A 21,985-nucleotide genomic window follows, 5' to 3' on the forward strand; every position below is an offset into this window, starting at 1 on the left:
CCGGCCTTTCATTCACACCCTACCCATCCCTAACTTAATCACTGGTGTTGTTTGTGTTGAAAGAGACAAGGACAAACGAAAGGTGAGTAAAAGTAAACGCAATTTTAAATGAAAAATGTTTTATTTACCGAACGTGAAACATCAAACAAAAAACTAAACTTACTACCCTAAGAAAATAGTGTAATTATCTAAGATAAGATACGGTTATTTTTCTAATAAACAGAAATTGGTACAAAACAAAAATAAGGATTTAGTGCCTTTTTGGAACTGAATTTGAACTCTTTCTAGCCCGAGAGCGCAACTTGGGTCACAACGACTCGGCTGACTCAAACAATAAAAAAGCAGTAATTCCTTTACAAAATCTTTATTGATTATAAAATAGCTTCATAAACTATATATAATATTTGCTATATAACATGGAAATAGTCATAAATAAAAATAGTTGACATACAAATTTAAAAGTTATATATGCACATATTGCACGTGTGATATGTGGGAATGCTAGCAGTTTGGATCGCCGGTCGAGGAGACCGTGCTCGCAGCCGCAGATCCAGTGGACGGCGTCCCGGTACCCGAGCTATACTTCAAATCGCCATCACAAATATACTTCCCGGATATAAACCGCCTTTTGACTAGAGATAGCCGATACCCGGTGCCCACCAGCTGAAACTCAATTCCTGAAAGAGTGGTACCTTCACAATTGAATGCGGCGGAAATCGTGGCCGGGTTAGTGGGGCCGTTTTCTAATTCGAAACGAGCTAACATCGAGCCGACGCCATGATTTTCCGAATGTTGGGACAACTCGGTAAACTTCCAAATCACACGGTTTGAATCGGCCAACCTGGAACGTGAAATCTCAAAACGGAGACGCACCGGAAGGAGCCAGTACCACTGAGCCGCTGGTTTTAATTGGTGGTTTTTCACACCACCATCGACAGGAACTGCCACAGTTACGTTGAGTAACGGGGTAGGAGAACTCATGGAATGTGAATTGTATTTGTAATCCACCTTTAAATCTGTATGCGAACTTGTACATTTCCAATAGGCCACGAGTTGAAATGGGCACGAATTCGCGCCAGGCTTTGCTTTAATCTGAACCAAATCAATCAAACTTTCGATTGGCCGAAATAAAAGCTACTCACTTGGTATTTTAATATGTCTACATTGAAATACGAGGCGCTAGGGTTTTGTTCCGATTGCTTTTTTAACAATGCACTTAAAGCGGACATATTAAATTCCAAGACTAAATTATCAGTTGATGATTGTCCGTTATCACTACAAAGAAACGTTATATTGCGAAATAAAACAGCCGGTCTTACATAGCCACTAGTTGCTTATTAGGTAATATATTTACAAGCCTTTGGGTGTTCTTCACCCGAAAGACTAGTTTAGCCGGATTCGGATTATTTGCGAGGATTGTAACAATACCGGCAGGGAACGACAACATCATCTCACCCGACATTTTCACCTGACATCTAGAATATTTTTAAGTCATAGTTACCCAACTTTTGTCCTTTACCTGGTCTCGTCTGCTCCCCGGAAGTACGAATGAACAATTTCGTGAAACGCGACCGCTAACGGAATTGTGTCAGCCATGCCAATGGTAAGCGGCGAAGGTCCCCTTGAGACCCCCACAGGAACACAAGCAGTGCGGAATTCCAAACTACTAATACTATCAGCTCGTGAAATATTACTTTGATTAATATGTCGCGAAGGATCAGACCGGCGAGACGGCGGTCTCGGAATCGACATATACCCGGAAGTGGGTGTTGGAGTTTGGCGCAAAGGCTGCTTGGTTGCACCTCCAGGTGCAGCTTCACCATCCTCAGACAACAAGTCGCCTAAATCAGCATATCGCGAGGACGCTGAAAGTGTTGGCGAGTTTAAAGCCAACTGAGACGGGCTCTGCAACGGAGCGTAAGGATGGGAGCTTGTTGGAGTGGAGGAGTTTGATGCGTTGGGACTTTGGACAAAATTCAAACCCAATAGGTCACTACTGGGTTTACCGAGTTGTTGGGAGACTGATTGGGAACGTTTCATTGCTAGATCTTGGTTGTCTAAATTAGAGCCGCGGCGGCCATACGCGCCCCCAGTCGGTGATAAATAGAGATTTTCTACTGTTGCCCGCAACTCATCTACTGAAGCTGACATAGGTGCAGAACCGTTATTTAAAGGCTTTATTTCAACATGGATTTTGCGTTCGCGTTCGTCATCTACCAAATCGTTAAGTCAGCTTAAGTAAAGTCACTGAGTGAGAAAAATACCTGTATCGGAGTCAGATGAGGAGTAGAAACTCCCTTTTTCGTTATTCCAACTATGAGGAACGTTTGGTCTTATGACGTAACCGTCCTCGTCCAGTTCAGGAGCACTTGGCTCCGGTGGTGGTTGGGTTCGTTGAGATTCGTCTTTTTCCTCCCTAACACAGCGAATTGTGAGACGAGAAAGTTGTGTAATTGAGACTTACATGTCTGATTTTTCTTCTTTATTGCTTTGAGTATCTACATTATCTTTGACTTTCTTTTTGGATTTCTTTTGCTTAGCTTTTTCGCGCCTACTACGTAAAAACCCTACAACAAGAGGTTGTGAGTCGTCTGTCTGACAATCTCGGACGATATATGAATGATGAGTCAATGTAGGTGTAAGCAATGGTGGAGAGGGGGTATATAGCGTGCTATGCCTTGCCAACACAGCCAGGTTTAAACAGTAAAAAACGTGCAGATGTATCAGGGTACGTAAGAAAATCCGGGTCTGCTACCTGCTAAAAGCCCAACAGCACAGTGATAGTGGTACAAGCATAGAATCTGTGAAAAGATGACAATAACCGCCACCGTTCGTTTAAAAAAACAACAGCTCGAGCCGACGCCAGACATGCAGGACATCTATTATAGAAGAAGTTAAGTTACACTTAGATCCACGGTGGGAGTGTCGTGTCAGCTGTTGGTCCCCTTCCGGACTTGTCGGACTCGAAGGCGCGCTGCATGGGCCGGCTCGGCTCTCGCGTGATCCTGAAAACACAACCCTTGCCCGGGTTAAACAGTGCTACAGCGACCAGGAAACTGACACGTACCCTGGGAGTTAGACATGAAGAGATTGAGGAGGGAAGTTGTACGGCGGGAAGTTTTGGCATGTGTTGGCACGGACTGGTCGCTATTGCCATTACCTTCGCGCTTAGATGGTTTCGAACTCTCCGAGTCTTGCGTGGGCGACATCAGCGCCTCCTCTATATCAACTATACCTTCAACAAAACCACACGTTATCCACCGATTACAACACGGCAACTAATCAACTACCACTCTTGCTGTTTTACGTCAACGGCAACGAACAAGGAGCGACGATTGCCACTTGTCAACAGATTAAATAGACAATTTAAAGGTTTCATTTAATTACAAGGTCCATAAAGAGACAAACGCCGCCCAGAATACATAATTACTCTCTTTTCATAGCAACATCGGCTAAAGGCACGAAGAAAATTAAATTTTTATCCCACTAAAAAGTAACTTCGTCGTTTTAATTCGACAAAAAAATTCCTTCTTTAATTAACTTGACTAATGTCCCATCTTCCCAAAAGCAATATTTAAATTATTCCTTTTCATTGTGTTGAATTATTTTTGGTTATTATTAATCCCGCTATTGACTTTTGTTTCCGACTTAACGCCTTAACGCGAAAAAAGAACTAAATTTCGTTGTTAAACATACTTCTGATAAAATTTTTAAAAATAACTCGCCAATTTTGAAAAATGTGGACTTTGTTGTAGAAATCGGATCGTTAGGACAAAAATAAAACAGTTTCAAATTCATGACGCCGTTGCGACATTTCATTGTGTTTCAGGCAATAAATTTGTTTAGGTACTTATCTTGTAAGGCATGGTCAGTCAAGGAAGAATATGCATTTATTGCCGATTTTCTTCCTTTTTTTATAAATATCTTGACTGTGTTCGAGAATATTTAGCCATTTGTTTTTTGCAAGCTAAGGCCGGAGTAAAGAGCGCATTAGCAGCTACGTCTGAGTTTGATGGGAAGTTTGATTAATTATCGACATACTTGTAAAGGCCGCAGGAATTTTATCTTTGGTTTATATTCAAATACGATTCCGAATAGGCTGAATACGCAGCCATGAATAACGAAACTGTTACGATTTTTTTTTATAAATCGTGCCCTTTTTAAGGGAACAGGTTCGACAATGAATCAGTAAATCTGGCCTTTTTTGAAATTAATTCCGAAGTTGCGAATACTTAAAAATTTCCCTAAAATGTTTTATCCGAAATTATTTGCTCAAGCAATGTGTTTCAGCGACCCGGCCTTAAAAATGCACCTCCCTGTATATTTTTCAAGTAGGTACCTCAAGAAATCGTTAAGTAACGAAGTCGTAACACAAATCAATGAATCATACAAATCTCTTCGTTTCCCTCCTTGTAATAATCAATTATTTCACATATTATATTTTTTGTTGGTGACGATTTATCGATATTCTTACACAATTATTGTTGTGCCGTTTAGTTTTATTCAGTTTGTTACTTGCTGTTGTCGCGAATAGACAAGTCAAATCAAAATTTTGTCGTTTAAAAGTTTCAAATTCGTTGGCTAGTGCGTGTTGTTCGCAGTTATTGTGTGCTACTGGAAGGGATTTCCAAGAGGAAACTTCTGATCCGGATTTAAGGGTAAGTCTACAATGTCTTCTTTTTAGGAAAATTACATTAAACCTGTAATACTTTCAACTATAATTTAATGACACATTGTTCTAATTTCATTGTATTTTATTTCAGTAGGTCCGTTTAAGAAGATGATGCGATGGGACAGAAAGGTCAGTGCATTTTAAGTTTCTTCTACTTACTGCCAATAAATGAGGTATTGAAAATTAAATAATATAAGTTTTATTGTTGATCTGTGAGATGTGAGAATACGTAATATTATTCACATATTTTAAAATAAATAAAATAAAAATCATAAGTGAATTGTATTTTTTCTAAAAATGCTCTAAACATCAACGTATATAGTTCTTGCTGCACAAATCAGTTATTTATTTAACATCGTCAATATGACTAATTAGAGCAATCCCTAAATGTAATGTAAATTGCTAGTTGTATTTTACAGACGTAAAATTATGTTGTTACACGCGTTGGTTATACGACTTCGTTCGCTACAGGGCAGAATTTTAAAATGTACAAACACAAGTCAATAGTGAATCAATAGTATTTCTTTGAAATAAGGGAGTTTATAATTGAAGATCGACACAATAGTACTAAACAAATAGTAATATTTGAGTACACTAATTTACTGTGACATCATCAAGTTCCTTTTTGATTTAAAAAAATGTAATGATCATTATTCATTATTGTTGAGCATGAAAAAATCATTATAGATTTCCAAAACAAAAAACTAAAAACTACAATTTATTTTGAAATTTTCAAAACCTCATTTGAAATTTTATGGGTATTTGAAAACATAATTTTTTATTGGAGCTGTAATGTGGAATGCTATGTTCTCTCGCAAATCTTTTTATTTCCTCTTTCCGGCAGGTAACTTAACACTTCCGAACGCGCAATATTGTCTTGTTTGTTTCAATTACTCTCAAATTTCTGTTTGTTCCAATTAATTGTAAGCCCGTCATATAACAATGCCTTTGTTTGTGTCAAATTACGGTAATAAAATACGCCAACCTTGCCAAGATAAATATTTACCTGGCCTTTCAAGTCCCGTGGATTTGTTGCGAACGAACTGTTCGAGCAACTGATCCACGGTAAGCTCAAGACACTGCTGTCTGAACTCCTTGTGGACCTTCCCCATTTGTTCGTGTGTCCACTCTACGACCTCTGCGTACGAATTCAAGAACTCCTTCATATGGCCCAAATGGGCAACTTCCAGCTCTTGGAAGTTCTTACAAGTGACTGACATTTTCTTCTCGAACTCGTCTTTGATAACTGTGTATTTCTCAACGTAGGATTTGTACTCCTCCTGCGCTTTTTTCATTTTCAACTCGGCTTTCTCTATCTCCTTCGGACTGGCGTTATCTTTGCGCAGCTTATCTAATTCCTGTCCCCGCTGGGTGTAGGTGTCTTTGCATTTTTGTACCATTAAAGTCACATTCTGCATGGCCTGGACCGACTCCAGAGTCCCAGATTCGTCCTCCTTGACAGTCTTGTGTTTTTTGTGAAGTTCCTCGGCGTATTTGTTCACTTCCTTGACCAAGTCGCTCACTTTTTGCACCATTTGCATGTGGAGCGCCGAAAGACGCTCCGCCGAGGTCTTCAAGACTTGCCATAATGGGGCAAAAGTGCCTTGATTGCAACAACTTCCTGCTTGCTTGGCGAACTTGGCAAGTAGTTTCGAGTTGTTCTCTTCAATGTTTGATCTGATGACGCGAAAATTAGTAAATTGCTGCTCACAACAGGGACGTCTCTTACCGTTCTCTGAGCAATTCGGCAAGATCTTTGCTAGCAACTAGGCCATATTTCATGTTATGGTATAGAACGTCGAACCCATTGTTCTTCTCGCCCTAGGTCGTAAAAATCGGATAATAACAATCTTAATTAGATTAGAAGTGGAGACGTCGATACACTTCCTCGGTTAGGTTAGACACTCACCCAAAAATAATCGTTGAAGTCGACGGTCATTGTTGCACTATAACCATGCCAAATGACTGAAAATGCGTTATCACTAGCCAAAAAAGTAAGGGCACATTACTCTGATTAGTATACGGCGAATATAAACAATCACAACCGTCATTCGTTTACGACTTCCTCTCAACCAGACAACGCTAATTACACACAACAAACAACATTTAACATAAACAACTAATTCCCAATCGAAATTAACAAAAATCAACCCCTTAACTTAATCTGCCATTCAACATTTAACGACATTCACCCGTTTGACGGTATTTAATTGCGATAACGAGATCGTAGGGGGCGGATCATCACAGAATTGATACAGCCGAAGTGACGTATGAGGGCGTTACCGTCCAATCTAGACGACCAAGAATACACTACTGCACCCAAATTGCATAGCACCAACCCGCTGGTCGCCAAACGCCAATTTATTTCAAATCAAACACTTCAAAAATTTATTTAAACGATGACTAATTTTTAATGAGGTGGAAACGTGGGCTCGATATTGAAGTAACGGGGCCTAGACAGGGGACAAAACTCTAAAAGCCATAAATGTCATGCTCGATCAGGACCATTATTTAAAGAAAAATTCAACTCGATAAGTTATTTGAGCTTATTACTGTGTTGACAACGTTTATTTTTAGTTTGATGAATGGCAAAATAAAAAATTCACGTACCCCATATTTCAGCAAAATATGAGTCATCATAATTAAACTATAAAATTTTGATGTAAAAACCGGTGATCGTGCTTTCGAAATAAGTTGTCCAATGATTATAATTACAGTCGTAAAAAATGTTTATAAAGACATTTAATAAAGTTTGATAACTTAGTAGTCTCTTAAAAATCGGTAAAATGAAAAATATTTTTTCAACTTACCTGGTAAAAGCTCGGAATGTTCTAATGTAAAGAATAGTAGAGCTTTAGTTATTTATAGCAGGAGAGGAGGCAGAGTATTTATGTTTGTGTAAGATAGTGTCGGATGTAGGTGAGGTATGTTTGGTCTTTGTTGGTATAGATACGTTTTGGGTCATAATTTGAAAAGTGGGTGTTAGTTGAATTGATTATTATCCATAGATTACTACTGGCTTTTAAATGGTCGTTGACCCGTTTGGGAAAATGGTCTGAAGAGTAAAACAGGAATAGCACGTTATAAGTAAAACATCTGCTATGATTAAAAAGTTTATTTGAATAATTAAAATAATAAAATAGTTAGCACTATATAGAGGCAACAGCAATAATCAGTCAAAATGATAGCTTGTAAATTCAGCAATAGCTAAATATAATAAAAAAAATCTCAAAAACCAGTTCCCATTAAGTGAATTATTGACGAAATGAAGTAGTCGTATAATTACGGTTTGTTAAAATGAGACGTGAGTCTGAAGCGAAGTGAGTTGAAAAGTATGTAAGCGTCCTGTATCGCTTTAGTAGGCAATTCCCAAAATGGAATCAGGTTTTTGTGTGGCGCAATTTTTTCCAGCGGAGACTCACTTAAAATCGTGGTCAGTCGGTCTCCAAATGGACATATTAGAACCGGCCTAAATATCAATAAAGCAAGAGATCTTTAAAAGGATACTTGAGTTGAGAAGTCCTATTTTACAATATCAACACGAAACATTCAATAATTTACTTATCATAACAAAAACAGTCTCACAAAAAACTTAACATATAACGTACAAAACGCAAGCAAAGCGATATTAACTGACGTTGACTTGTGTATGAGCAAGGATCAAAATATCCTTTTTCTCTTTGGGGAATCGTAATTCGCGTCCCGCGAGCCTCGCCGATTCCAACTCCCTCTCGGCTTGGTTCAGCTCCCTTCTGAGGGAGCCGGCACACTCCTGTTCCCTCGCGATCCAATCTAAGGCCATCTGGGAGCGCATATCGTCGTCTAAAGCCCTGTTCGAGTAATGCGCCACCACCTCCTGCCGACTGCACTGGCGCTCCCTCATCGCCTTCAAACTGCCGTTCCAATGCAACAACTGAAACACAGTCATCAACTCCTGAAACTCCAGCATGGTGCGGCCTTTGTTCGACTCTAACATGAACCGGAACGCCCCTATGCCGGTGTTCGGATTGTCTGCTTCCTCCGGATCGCCCTTGAACGAATTGCGAGCCTCAGCCACCGCTTTTTCGATAAAATCGTCCGAAATGCGGCGGGATGGGTGCTCGTTAAACACCGAGTTCATTAGGGCGATCTTCGCCGCACTGCGCCGGGCTTCCGCCTTCGTGGGACAATTCTGTAATTGACCACCGACCCAAAGTCGGAATATGACAGGACTGCACGCAAGAGTCTTGATCTTGCCTCAGTCTTGTGTCAGAAAGTTTCGCGAAAATTTTTGACAAAACCAACCGTTACGTTTTTTGCCATTACGTCTGACATGATAGTAAACTGAATAGTTCGTTGAACATTGGACGGGATCAATTTTTATTAATACGCACTAATCGACGGTATATTGACAAGTGGTTCAGCGAGTTTTATCGTATGATTTTAACACAATTATTACGATTTATTTTATTTTTTGTTTCTTCTTTTGTGGTGGGTAGCCTATTTGACAATCCGGTCCGGTTTGTGTTATAAATAAAATAAGCCGAAAAGCTGCTGTTTTGCTTTATTGCTTCTATAACATACGAGAAATAATGACTACGATTTTTTGAGTACCTACTCATGGCAGTCCGTTCCTTCCAAAATTCATCCCAGTGAAAGAAATTGTTTAAATAACGTGTCGACACAAGAAACTTATATTTAAAATAGAAATTTGATTTCGTATATCAACTTTTTTAGCAAGCACGGAGATTTGTTACTGGTCTGTTAGGTCAGGTCAGGTCTAGTCTTGTTGACTTGATCGATAAAATAAGGTGTCTGGGTTTTGATATTAACTTCAAGGCAAGATCAAGAAAAGAGTTTTGTTGTGCTGCCAGGGCTGAATGTGACTAACCTGGAAGCTGCCGAAGCAGGAGCCTCCGGGAAGGGTCACGTAGCAGACGTAGGGTTGGGCATTGGAGGGTACGGACTCGTAGATGACGAGAGCTCCGTTGCGGAGGTCGGCACCTCTGGCCTGTTTCATTTGCCAAAATTCTTGTAGAGCTTCGACGACGTTTACTAGAAATTAATGGGTGAAATGTGAGTAACGGGATGTCATATGCGAGCGAAGATAATGATCTGGTTCTTGTGATCGGGATCGCGAATGTCGTTGACATATTTGTAGAGGCATGAGCGGTCGAGCGGGCCATCTGAGGCATGAGCGTGTCTGCACGGAGCCAGTTTTTAAAGGTTTAATGGTACAAGTTACGGTCTGGGCGAAATTGCTGTGGGTTTTTGTCGTCTGGGGTTCGTGTGGTGATCGCACGTTGAAGTCTCTGGTGGTGGGTACTCACCGCGGTATCCGACGTCGTCGTACAGCTGGACCATGGGCGCCGTGGCGGAGCAGGTCCACTGGGGGTCGGGGTAGACCATCATGTCCGTCCGGGCGGCGGCGGCGGCGGCGGCGGCCGCGGCGTCGGCTCCGGACGGTTCAAGGATGCGCCGCGAGACGAGATCGCGGCCAGCACATGCACTCCGCATCAATGGTCACTGGTGCAGTCCAGGTCTGGCCGCTGCCGCTGCATCTCTGGGTCTGTTGCTAAGGCAAGGCAAAAGGCAAGGCAGCGCCGGTTGCAGCGCCTCTACGACAGTCCACCGCCTACCGCTCCCCCGGCAGTTGGCACTGCCGTTGCCCTTGCTCCGGTTCCTCCTCTTCCTCCTCCGGCCACGGATTTGCGATATCACCTCCGCAGCGCGCCAGAGCCCAGAACCACCAAAACGCTTCCAATCGCCGCTCCGGACAGAGGTCAACTCGTTGATTGCACCTCTGTCGCGGTTAGAACATAAGTGAGCGCTTCGGCGCTTCTTTCTCGCACAAACAACACTGCAAATTCGAGACCTCGACCACGGACGACGACTACTCGCACACACAGACCGGAGCTGAATCCAATACCAATACCAATTCCAACAAGAGACGCAAGCTCTACTCTCAACTCTTGATGTTGACCGAGTTGCCTGTGTTGACTCTTGCTTCTCTGATTGTTCAACTGCCAACCAGCTTCTCGGTCTCGGCCTCAAACACTCGCTGCCTCTGACACTAACACCACGGTCACATCATTTTTGCATTCTAACCATTTGCCTTTTTTAATTAAAACTGGTATTCACTATTCACCATTCTTACACCAGGACCGGATTCTACACACTCATCAACACCAAATTGGGCTACACCACACTCCCACAAAGCGAAACAATAAACTCACACTCGAATTATAAATATTAATTACGCAAATTAAATACCGCATCACTATTTTACTTGACAAAGCTAATCAATCAGGTTAGCAGGCTAACGGTCCCCGAGACTCAAATCCCCGCCGGTGGTTATTCCCCGATTTTTTATTACCTAGTCTGCCGAGCGTAACGTAAAAGACCGAAACTTAAAAGCTTCCAAATGGGCGAAACCTCGCAGAAAATGAGGATTTTTTACTTTTCTACAAATTTAAAAGCAAAAATGACCATTTATGACTCATTCAAAACTTTATTTCCATCGAATAACATTTTGTTGTGGCAGAAAATGCAATTTGGACAAAACTACTGCGGCGTATATTATTACATAATATGCAATTATTTCTTTGTTGACTCATTCTTTTGTTCTTTATTATTTTTTAGATGGACGGATTAGTGATATGAAATTGAAACACCGAAATATTCCCCCAAAAATCTTGAAGAATTTTAAGCAACGTAACAAAGCATTTTTGTAGCTACATCAACAAACTATATTTTCTTACACAATTACTAACTTGCCGTTAATAGTGTTCAGTTTGTCTAGCATTTCAGTGAATTTTTGAGTATCTGTAGTTCAGTTTTTGAAACTTCAAGTGGTTATTAGGTCTCCGGGAGAAAAAGCAATCGTGATACAAGGATTAAAGGATTAGTTTGCAGTGTCGCTGTCGAATGAAACGTAAAAGACCGAAACTTAAAAACTGTCAAAACTCGCAAAAAAAACTTTTTTTCACTTGTCGACCAATGAAAACACAATTGGCCAGTTTCGTGTGTAAAAGTTCATGGCAAAAATCCTTTCCATCAAACGTTTCCGGTCAGGTAGCGTGTGATTGTAAAATTAAGTTTGCAACACTGAATAAAATAGAGATAAACGATATGAAACTTGTCGAGCCTCATATCTTCTGCCTTTCAATTTCACAGCCCACTTGAATCACAAATTTAACTGAAGACATGATTTATACCTAAATCATAAAAGTCTCAACATGAAAATTATTGACTAATTTTTCTTTGACTGCGTCGTACAAATCTAGCGTTTAAAAAACAAAATGTATATTATCGGTTTCTCTTAGTTCATAGTTTAAAAACTCCAGTGTGACCTTTTGTCGGCTTCCTGGTACGACGACTTACCTTGGGCACTTTGAAAGCTCAGGCCGTCCCTGTTTCCACCTACCGTTAAGTTCGAAAAACGACAATGTAATTAACCAATCTGGTTCACCCACGTCTCCCTAAATCGCCACAAATCAATACACAGAATTCGCAATAAATCAATTTATTTTCAACTATTACATTACGTACAAAATATCTTACGTATATTAATTATCTCAGGTAAGGTTTCTAATGCAGTGCTATATTCTCATTTAACGTATGTGAGGAACTGATAATCACTAGATGACTTAGACCATGTCGTTTGCAATTCCTTCATTAACATAAGCTCCCTTCGTGTCTTTTTCTTCTTTGTTGAGACCATTACAGTCGGCTCCAGCTTCCGGAAGACATTTTGAATGCGTCCATATTCTAAATTTATGCAATCCCCAACAAGAAATATGCACAATAACAATAAACGCGAGGACAGCGAGACAAATCACTGTCGTAGTTCCCGGTTTTCGCCAGTCTAGGATGTTGTAGATATAAACTTGTCCCTCCCTAGAAGCGATTAACTAAGACGTAAATTCGATCATCACTCGATCTCACCTGCTGATGCCTCCTGCTGCGTAAAAAATGACACTAAATACTGCGTAACATATTCCAAACACGACAGGGTAGCAGCAGTGAAGCAGCCGAATCGGATGCGCCACAACAAACAGATCTATCATCATCAACACGGAATTATTAGCGTGAACAAAAAAATTCATCGCGTCGAAGTCCATGACTTTTTCTGCAAGAACCTCTCATTAAATCCGGGAGGACTCAGCCCACTAACCCACCATCGTAAATTAAAGACCAGTACAGTATAGTTATCCCAAATGCGATGTCAGTAGCAATCACGTTCAACACCCAGTAGAGCTTGTAAAATTTCAGGGTTGAAGATTGCAGGTTGGGACGGCTTCGCAAGCGAGGCGCCAACACGCAAATTGACAGGATGATAGCACTTATCAGAGATTGTAACGTGCAAGTGGTGTAACCCCAATTTGTCAAGTAAATCAACCATTTGGCTTTGAAGGAAGAATCCGCGTCGGGGTGCTTAAAGTCCCAAATGGAGAGCACGAAAGTGATGAAGAAGAAAAGCGCGACGATCCAGCGATAGACCAGATACACAACGCTGGGCTTTGGCTCTCTTTGCCACTGAAATTCACCCTTGAACGTGCGATGCAATAATCACTTTTACTCACTTGGGAAACAACAAATGTGATTGGCTCGTCGTGTTCGAGCGATAGTTGTTTCAAAGAACAGTTTTTCTTCCATGTTTCTATCATTGTCTACCCGAAAATCTGCAAATGAAGAATCAAAACTCGGCACACAACCGATCCATTGTAATTCTGCACAGCAACTAATCAGCAACATTTCTCTTTTTAATAACAAATTGCGTAACAACCGGTAGGAAACCTGTGCAAATATATCAGTTTTTGAATTTCCCCAATGTGTAGAAAGTCGGGATGGTTCTGGCTGACGCAATGACCGCCGTGAGGAATTTCCGGACGATTCATTTTTAAACCCGACCAAACAATCATCGTAAAATTATTAAACAAACGAACAAAACATAATTATTTGCCTTCTTGAGCTTGGAAGTCATAAAACCTGAGTAAACGAAACTTATTATCTCGACTGCTCAACCGTTCTCTTCGGTCTCCAAATGCACCCGACCCATTTGTGGGAAAATTTCAACTGCATCTAAATGCTCCAATTTCGTTCGCCCGCAGACCTTGAGTTGTCCGTATTTTATACAAAAATGCCATTGTTTATTGCCATCGATAACCGCACATTACTAATTACAGGTTAAAGTTATTATTTCCTTGTTTATTCACTCCACTATTAAAAACAATTCGTAAAACCACTGAAACGTGAAATTGTATGCATATTTAATGAAGATAAATTTGACGCCAAAGCAACACGAAAAACACTAATTAAATAAATAGAAGCGGCAATAGAACACACAATGTAAATACGAGCCAAGTCAAACGTTCATTTTTAAGCTCAAAAAATTCTAGAGGTGGAGGCGACACAGGTTGACTGGCTTTTTAGCCTCAATTACTTGTAAATGCAAGTAAAGGCAACTTTTTAAAATACTAAGCCAAGCTTAAAGCACTGGGTTTCATTAATTTCATCGTAATAATTTAATGCTGAAAAATAGTACTTGGCAAACCATACCTTTACGTATCGGAGTATAGCTAAGAAGAAATGTTTCTGCTCATGTGGAAAAGACACGATGATAATTACGCAACTTTTTCCACTCAAACTTGAGAGAACTATAGATTTCTGTTAAAATATTTGCTCATACGCATGTCCATTATTTTCCGAGTTTGTTCTCAAGGAGCTAGGCTTAATTATCATTATTAATTTTTCAGATTGTTATCTTAAATAAGCAAGTTCTTATTCTCTTCAAGACTTTTAAATGACCGCTTTAACTATAACAAACTTGTGTGCTTGTACAAATCAAGACGGAAAACGCTATTCTATTGTGTTTTCCGGAGAGAACCTTAATTATAAGTTTAGTCCAAGTTCGGAATTACCTGTTCTGAGAAAACTCACACGGTGATATGCAGGTGGATGGTTTTATCTAAGGAGGCGCAAGGAGAGATTGCGATTAAAAAATCTTAAAATCAAAGCCCTTTGTCTTGTCGGTCTTTTATAGTAACTTGATAAGTGGAATTATCGAACGAGAGTTTTATGTCTGATCATTGCGTTATATTACAAATGAAAGACACGGTAATTTGACGTGATTAGATCGAGTGGAGATAAGGTCCTTAGTCAGGAATTTAATCATCGTTGCAATTTTATTCGAGTGAATTTGGACTTTGAAAGTTTTATCGCCGTATCATGCGTTTGATTGCCGGCGTCCTCTTAATTGTCTCTGGTCGAATAAATCAGTCTTCGTAGAAGCCGGCTATTGTTGCAAACTGTGCGTTGGGTGCAGAATGCGTTTGTAATCGATTCGTTTATTGGAATCGCCGGTTTCGGCTGAACTTACTGAAAAGCGCGCCTCTTATCAGGTAGGAACCAGTGGCAGGTAGTTGGTCAGTAGCGCGGAGAGGTGATTGTTGACGTGACCTGCACGAGGTGGTGGCAAATGATCTCCAAGTTCGTAGACCCCAAAAGAAGCACTACACACCACCACACCGGGCTCGATCGGGTGACATGTCGACGTTAGTGCGATTTCGAACGACGACCACGTGAGGGCTAAGCCAGCCTGCGCTCTAGACAGTGGCCTAACCAGCCCACCTGCAATTGACTGGACCGCAGGTCACCGTTTAACCTCTGCCAATTGGGAAAATACATCGAACAAACCGCGATTGCCGACAAAAACATGCCGAAACGGCAAACGCCATGCGCACGCTGCATCCCGAAGCGCATATTGACGAATATCATGTCTTGGCCCCTAAGCCACCCTCGGCTTACCACTTGGACAATTTGAAGATCCACTTAGACCCGCTCGCTGCGCAACGAGAGAAAGTGGCCACGACCAACAATAAAGTTTCGCTAATTGAAGAAAATGTTTTGGGAGCGATATCGCCGATATCAGTACATACGTTAATTAGCTATTCGTTGTCTTGTTGGAAACTCGGAATTGTCAATAAAATCGATAAGAGACAGAGACACGTCCGCTTGTGTTATTTATTATTTAGTACGTTTCCGAAAGAATTCTTTCTTCGTGTATACATAGAGGTGATACAGGACGCTCAAAGTGGTTCAGCTACTAAAATCACTTCATGATTGTGGACTGTAAAAACTGGTAACATGTTTGGTGGGTTATACTCTTTGCAATTAATGACCAACTTAATTTATGCGACGAATATTGTAATCCAATTAATTTTTTACGGATCTATTAACTGTGGTATAATATTTATGCTAGACAAGACCACTTGAACGCATATTTCATACTTGATCGCCATGCAGCGAAAGTTTATCAAGAAAATTGTGATTGACATCTTATTTCCGTTAGATTAAATAATAACATGCTGTAATGATAAGTTTTCTTGTAGTCTTTTTGTAGGATGATTTATTTTACCTTGAACGGTAGACAAGTGGTTAACTTCTTCGGACTGATATCGAAATATCATTTCATGTTAGAAATACAAAGTTTTCCGTCCAGTGATCACTCTGACTTGATATTATGCAGAAAGCTGCTGTTTTTAACGTCATAAACACTGTTATCGGGTCATTTACGTGAACAAAGTAAAAAACAAATACAAGAATGGCAACTATCTTTAAACCCTTGCACAATTGTTTATGGATTTAGCGTGCAGCTGAAATTAGCACATTCGGTGCTGTATCGAACGCTCGGAGCGTTTTCATTTGGCAAATCGGTTGAGTAAAACAGAGATCAGACACATGGACCTGTTGGTTTATTATTATGATTGTACCTTCTGATTGCCTACGTAAGCTGTTATTGATTAAGTTTGTGAAGAAAAAATCCCATTGGTTCCCACTGAATCTCGTTGAGCTTAACAAATCTGATTGATTCAATTATAATCTCATTTATTTTAATTTATATAACTATTAAGTATACAATGCGAGGAACATGAAGTTAAATTAATGGTCTGCGGAATATAACAAATTGTTCCTAGAAGAAAATTGGTAAAGTCATCATTTTTTCAACTAAACACTAACAATTTATCTCTGTTTTTAACTAATTACATTATTTTATCTTAACTTCAGGATTACATTAACGACCTGTCATCGCTCGAATCTGTCGCTGCTAAAAACTTACTCGTTCCTCATCTATTACTAGCTAACAAGCGAATTATGTGTAATTACTTTCATACCAAACTGCAGAAAAATCGGCGCGACATTTGCAACGCGTTCAGGGTCTCATTGTAAATTTTTAATTACGTGATTCGGGAGCTAATACAATTCTGTTTTTAATAGTTTTAAGCACGATCCTCGTCGACCACTTCAGACTAAATTGCTATGCCACAAAAGACACAATTGTGTTCAAGGATGCTCACTTTATTTAACAAAGACGACGGCGTCCAAATGACATTTGTAAAGAAAGGAAGGTGTGAGAATTACTCGTCCACTCGTTTCAATGTAGGCCACACTGTAAATATTACATAGAACTAACAACCATAAAAACTTGTTAAAATCTACAATGGTTTTTAGTTAATGCACCGAAAAAACGTCGTTGTTTATTGAGAATTAACGGTATTTTAAGTCAACAAATTCCTGTATTCCAGACCATAATGATGTATGGCAGTGTCGCCGGGTGATCATCGAAATCGGTACTAACTCAAACAAATTAGTTTCGAGCCGTTGGCTCGTCTGTAAAAACGCAAATTAATAATCCGATAACAATTCGCAAGTTTTGCGCTCGTCGCAAGGTTAATTGAGGCCAAGGCGAAGAATTGCGGGTTTTTTCAAATCAATAGATGCTTAAAACAATGCAGCAGCGTGATCAAAATGAAAACAATAATCAATAAAACCGACCGTGAAAACCTACGCTGATTCGCTTTACCGGTTGACAATATACATCTTTCTGTCGGTCAACCACTTGCAATAATTCAGTTAAAATCCGTGGGAGCGTCTAGTGCGGCAAAAATGCACTTCTATAATCACGGCTAGGAGAGGATGGTTTTTATGGACGCAAAACCATCCAAATGTCCCTGCACGCAACCCAAATAATTACGTCGGATGGATAACCAATTATGTATTTCAATCCGAAAAAGAGCAAAAAATGAGGATGGAATAAGAAATACATTGTTAGTTGGAACAATCTGAAACTGCACGTCAACTTTCTCACGAGTCGAGGTTCATGTAGAAGTGACGTCAGAATTCACACTGGTTTTATTCAGCATTTACATATAAACTTCATTTGCTCGCGGAGATTCAAAGAAAATCCCTCCGATGATATACAAGAATGACCTTAAACAATAAAGGATTAAAGACAAAACAATTTTCCCATTCTGAACATTCTATTATTAGTATGCATGTTACACAACCACTTTAAATAACCTGATGCTGTTAAAGTGAGATGAGTATATACTTGATTTCTGAAAATGGCAGTTGTCTTTTTATTTAATTTACTTTACTTGGCGAACAGCGGCGGACCGCAGATTAAACTCTAGTCAGTAGCAGGGCAGTGGGTATACAACCCGTAGCGCAGCACAGCTCACTGATTGCATCTAGCGGTTGGGTTGGAGAAAAGAAAATGCGATTTAATTATAATAATTTATTTAAAGTTAATAGCTGTTTACTAACAAATATAATAAGTTAGCTATCAAAAGTATAATTCCACGTCAACTATTGCACGAGAAGAACAAAGAACTAAAAAACTACTCCAGTCGTATACGACGTAAGGCTACATGTTTCAGGAATGTTGGCATAACCCGCAACATTCATCAACTCAAAAAATAACTTTAGCTAAACTATTGCTTTCAGAATACAAACAAACACACGTTCTTCCCAACCCCTTGTGTTCCTTAACCAATACGCAGTATTAAGTTAAAGAACACAAGCGGTGACCAGCTGGACGGCTGAATCGCGGTAAAAAAATTCACATTACTTGCAAAATCTGGCTGGCTTCAAAACCCATGCCAGGCAATAAAATAACAGGACTCGATACGTGTCCCGATTCGACACAAACCATGTTTGGATATTCGTCGTCACCGAAATCGTTCATCTCTTTGGCATGTTCGACCCAAGGATTCCAGATGACGGTATCGGGAAAATTGCACTTTTGTATGCGCATTTTACGCCCTGAGACAACGTTTGTTATTATATGTTCGTGTGGTGTATTTTGATAAATTCTATCAGTCCATTCTCCGATTGTTACGACGTCGCGGGTTTCCTGATAGAGAGCTCCTTCGTTGGTTGTCTTATCGAGGTATGTGCAACCCTGTAGACCTGTTATTTGGCAACGACGCACGTCAGGAACTTTAAAATACGTGTGCAACAACAAGTTAAAGCTAAACGTCGATTCTTTACTTGGGTTGTACACGGCTATATTGGAATGTAACTCCTTCTCACGCAGGATTAGTCGGTACGTCAACTGGAATCTGCACAAACAAAATCCACACATTACCACTCTGCACAAGTCTAGCTTGCTTGCACAGGTTACAAGTGAAACTCGACCTTCATCCCAATGCATGTATGGTAATTAATTATAGTTTTGTAGCTCACTTTACCGTGACTTCATTTTTTATTCACTTCCTTAAAAATTATCAGCGATGTTATGTTTTTTATTTGTTTTTTAATTGTTACAACCATTATACTTAATAATCACCAACACTATTCTTGAGCAATGCTTTTTATTCAGCTAAGTGTTACGACGATAAAAATTTTATTAGCGTAATTATATTAGATGACTGCTAACTTTGCAACAAAATAAACACAGAAATCATGGAAATTTATTGTTTTCGCTATTTTTACATTTGTGGAAAACTACAATTGCAGCTTTGATTGCACAATTCCCAGAGATGCAATTTTCTACTCTTAAACTTGATGAATTATGTTAATGATACGTTTCTTTTATTACATGAATTAATATGCAAGTTATTGTTTGTTGTTGCATGCCTGACGTAAGATCCCATCACGTGCATCACTTAAAACTACTATCATTAAAATAGAAACGACGTAATGTAACATTTCAAGACAAAACTCAACAAAAAGCCATTTTATTCCCAATCACTGTAGTAATATACCGATCGGGAAATACGCCAGTCCTAATTAACAGAGATTGATGCGAAATTTATTCGGGTTTCACATCGGACTTTTTATAAATAAATGAAATTATGTAAAGAGCAATTGGAAGCACCATTCCTTGGTGAAAAATAATTTCATACATTAATATAACAGGTGTCTAGAAAGGAATGACATCGTGGTGTCTTGACCGGACCTGACCTGGCCTAGCCACCAAGACACACTACGATTATTTATTTTTAGACACTTGTTACAATTAGTGAAGATTTTATTTTGCTAAACATTGGCGCCGCCATGTAACTGCTTGTAACGCATTGACATTTTTTTAATCGAAGATAAGATTAATACCATTAATAGTGGTGTATGCTATTATCAGATAAATAAAATTTTTACTATATATCGAAGTACGTGTCGCCACAATCTCTCGGATCACTGGGACTCTACTGTAGACATACAGATACTGCCAAATGCTCAATTTCACTGACCTTTTAGACATTAATTCAATAAACAACAATCGTTAGGAACACGATTTTTTCCCCACCTCAGTTGTTATGTATATTATATTTCAGTTCATAGTAGAAATTTGCAACAGCGCATTTGAATTTTTGGAGTAAAATGGAAGACAAATTGAGAGTTTTTGGTGGGTTTTCTTAGCTCATAACGTGTTGCTGAGATTTAGTTTAGCAATGAATTCTTTTCTTTTACAGAAACTCTCAATTTGTACTTTATTTTTCACTCCGAAAAATCAAATGAGCTGTTGCAATTCTAGTATGAACTTAAATGGGATATAGTACAAAGTGTAATGGGATAAATCTTGTGGACCATGGTACGACGTTTACCGGGCATGGTTTGCTATTCATAATTCTTTGAGCATCTTAGCTGATTTGGTGTTAAACAGTGAAAAGAGGGTGGAATTAATGAGTAAAAAATAATTAATTTGATGAAAAAAGAACGCATGCGCAAAAATTAAAAACTGAAAAATTTAAAACTCGTACGAGAATCGAGAGGGTTGTGAATGTTGTGATTGACAGAACTGGCAAAAGTTCGCCAGTCCCATTGTGTTATTTACCAAAACAAATTAGCAAAAACTGTGATGAGTGAAAAAAGCAACTTACGGGTAGCTCCAAACGGCGCGGGTAAAATCGGAATCTATGAGGGAAAAGATAGCCTCAATATCGCCACTGGCTAATCTCTCTGGAGGTTTCTCAAGATTCCAACGCACAATTCTGGCAAAACCGTGCTGAGGACCGTAATTCCAGGGGCCGAATTGAGCTAAAGGTAAGTCCTTTGTTAGAAATTCACACTTGAGGCGCGTTACTTACGGAAAACGAAAGGGATCCCGCCCCTTATGGCTTTTTTGCCGTCGAATACTGCTTGTTTACTGCAAAAAAACGTGATAGTGGCGGTTAAATTCAGGGGTTGGGGGACGTACCTAACGAATAGTTGCTCCTGGTTGTTGACTCTCCAGGAGACAACAGTGGCACCTGCAAAATCGGCTTGTTTATAAAAAATGCCTCAGACTGAGGTTATGTTTTTATTGTTTGGGGGCGGTTTGTGTATGGGGTGATGAGGGTTGAGAGTGGTGGAGGCGCAACCATACCGTGTAAATTAATGGTACAGGTGGTGTTGTTGCCCCTGTCGAGCACCACAACACTTGTAGCGGCCATGACCGATGTTTCTGTGGCCACCGGCCCAACGCGCGATCCTCCCGCGTTGTTTTGCTGTTCCCGCACTTGGTTGCTTGGTTCACACTTTCACGCGTTGCTACCTGCGCGGTCACACGACAGGTGCAAGTCCCTCTGTTGGTAGCGAAAAAAATAAGATTCTTATCAAACGCCCCAACGATTGGATAAAGTCGATACAAGCCGACTAGGGATGAGAGGCGAAAGCGCACTGGTTTCTATCCCCCGTTCTTAATATGCAGAAGAACGGACGCGACTAGTTTTTCATCATTCTACAAAAAACCGAAACAGTACAGATAATGGAGGAGAAAACGACGCGCGTGCCATCTACCAGCCGGTAGATCCCCACAATCCTCGGCCCTGCTTTACCCACCGAGCAATCCCAAAAACCCATTCAAATTCAAAAAATATAAAAAACGCACCACAGCCAGAAACATTAATTAATTAAATTGAGTGTAAATTTTTTCGTAAAAAATTTTTGCAAATTGTTAAATGTGTGTTTTCGGGCCCCATTTTTTGTTTTCGTGTGACTGGATAACCCTGATGTGATAACAATAGTTGCATAATTAGGCTTCGTTCCGTTCCGAATTTTCTAAAGGTTTCT

At 39.9% G+C, this 21,985-nt stretch overlaps 4 protein-coding genes across 12 annotated transcripts; all 4 read right to left on the bottom strand.

The window, feature by feature from the left end:
• Nucleotides 1-102: 102 nt before the first annotated feature.
• Nucleotides 103-6,931, bottom strand: LOC660969 (uncharacterized protein). 4 transcript variants are annotated; one of them, XM_015980364.2, is made up of 13 exons: nucleotides 6,682-6,931; nucleotides 6,582-6,637; nucleotides 6,402-6,493; nucleotides 5,679-6,349; nucleotides 3,068-3,235; nucleotides 2,904-3,005; nucleotides 2,465-2,567; nucleotides 2,265-2,416; nucleotides 1,520-2,213; nucleotides 1,320-1,475; nucleotides 1,143-1,275; nucleotides 890-1,092; nucleotides 103-841 (listed from the first exon to the last, which is right to left on the bottom strand). In XM_015980364.2, the coding sequence occupies exons 2-13, from the start codon at nucleotides 6,609-6,611 to the stop codon at nucleotides 502-504; spliced, it is 2,844 nt and encodes a 947-aa protein (XP_015835850.1). In that variant the 5' UTR covers nucleotides 6,612-6,637; nucleotides 6,682-6,931; the 3' UTR covers nucleotides 103-501. The 4 variants fall into 4 exon arrangements, with proteins under 4 accessions (XP_015835850.1, XP_008199631.1, XP_008199628.1 ...); XM_008201409.3 differs by lacking the exon at nucleotides 2,904-3,005 and having other exon boundaries at nucleotides 3,161-3,235; nucleotides 6,582-6,931; XM_008201406.3 differs by lacking the exon at nucleotides 2,904-3,005 and having other exon boundaries at nucleotides 6,582-6,931.
• Nucleotides 6,932-7,772: 841 nt separating this feature from the next.
• lft (lowfat) lies at nucleotides 7,773-10,774 on the bottom strand. The gene is made up of 3 exons (XM_008201392.3): nucleotides 9,982-10,774; nucleotides 9,543-9,706; nucleotides 7,773-8,843 (listed from the first exon to the last, which is right to left on the bottom strand). The coding sequence occupies exons 1-3, from the start codon at nucleotides 10,166-10,168 to the stop codon at nucleotides 8,301-8,303; spliced, it is 894 nt and encodes a 297-aa protein (XP_008199614.1). The 5' UTR covers nucleotides 10,169-10,774; the 3' UTR covers nucleotides 7,773-8,300.
• Nucleotides 10,775-12,160: 1,386 nt separating this feature from the next.
• Nucleotides 12,161-16,203, bottom strand: LOC660805 (protein rolling stone). 5 transcript variants are annotated; one of them, XM_064359403.1, is made up of 5 exons: nucleotides 16,071-16,203; nucleotides 13,237-13,335; nucleotides 12,832-13,189; nucleotides 12,599-12,782; nucleotides 12,161-12,550 (listed from the first exon to the last, which is right to left on the bottom strand). In XM_064359403.1, the coding sequence occupies exons 2-5, from the start codon at nucleotides 13,318-13,320 to the stop codon at nucleotides 12,301-12,303; spliced, it is 876 nt and encodes a 291-aa protein (XP_064215473.1). In that variant the 5' UTR covers nucleotides 13,321-13,335; nucleotides 16,071-16,203; the 3' UTR covers nucleotides 12,161-12,300. The 5 variants fall into 5 exon arrangements, with proteins under 5 accessions (XP_064215473.1, XP_008199587.1, XP_064215472.1 ...); XM_008201365.3 differs by lacking the exon at nucleotides 16,071-16,203 and adding an exon at nucleotides 15,033-15,663; XM_064359402.1 differs by lacking the exon at nucleotides 16,071-16,203 and adding an exon at nucleotides 14,575-14,961.
• A 2,012-nt stretch (nucleotides 16,204-18,215) lies between these two features.
• Nucleotides 18,216-21,675, bottom strand: LOC660753 (uncharacterized protein). Of its 2 annotated transcripts, XM_015980166.2 has the most exons (6): nucleotides 21,300-21,675; nucleotides 21,132-21,183; nucleotides 21,022-21,080; nucleotides 20,815-20,971; nucleotides 18,986-19,056; nucleotides 18,216-18,934 (listed from the first exon to the last, which is right to left on the bottom strand). In XM_015980166.2, exons 1-6 carry the CDS (start codon nucleotides 21,364-21,366, stop codon nucleotides 18,555-18,557), a joined length of 786 nt encoding a protein of 261 aa, XP_015835652.1. In that variant the 5' UTR covers nucleotides 21,367-21,675; the 3' UTR covers nucleotides 18,216-18,554. The 2 variants fall into 2 exon arrangements, with proteins under 2 accessions (XP_015835652.1, XP_008199577.1); XM_008201355.3 differs by having other exon boundaries at nucleotides 18,216-19,056; nucleotides 21,300-21,672.
• Between the last annotated feature and the right edge of the window lie 310 nt (nucleotides 21,676-21,985).

Source organism: Tribolium castaneum, chromosome 10 (assembly GCF_031307605.1).
Source record: "Tribolium castaneum strain GA2 chromosome 10, icTriCast1.1, whole genome shotgun sequence".
Classification (NCBI taxonomy): domain Eukaryota; kingdom Metazoa; phylum Arthropoda; class Insecta; order Coleoptera; family Tenebrionidae; genus Tribolium; species Tribolium castaneum.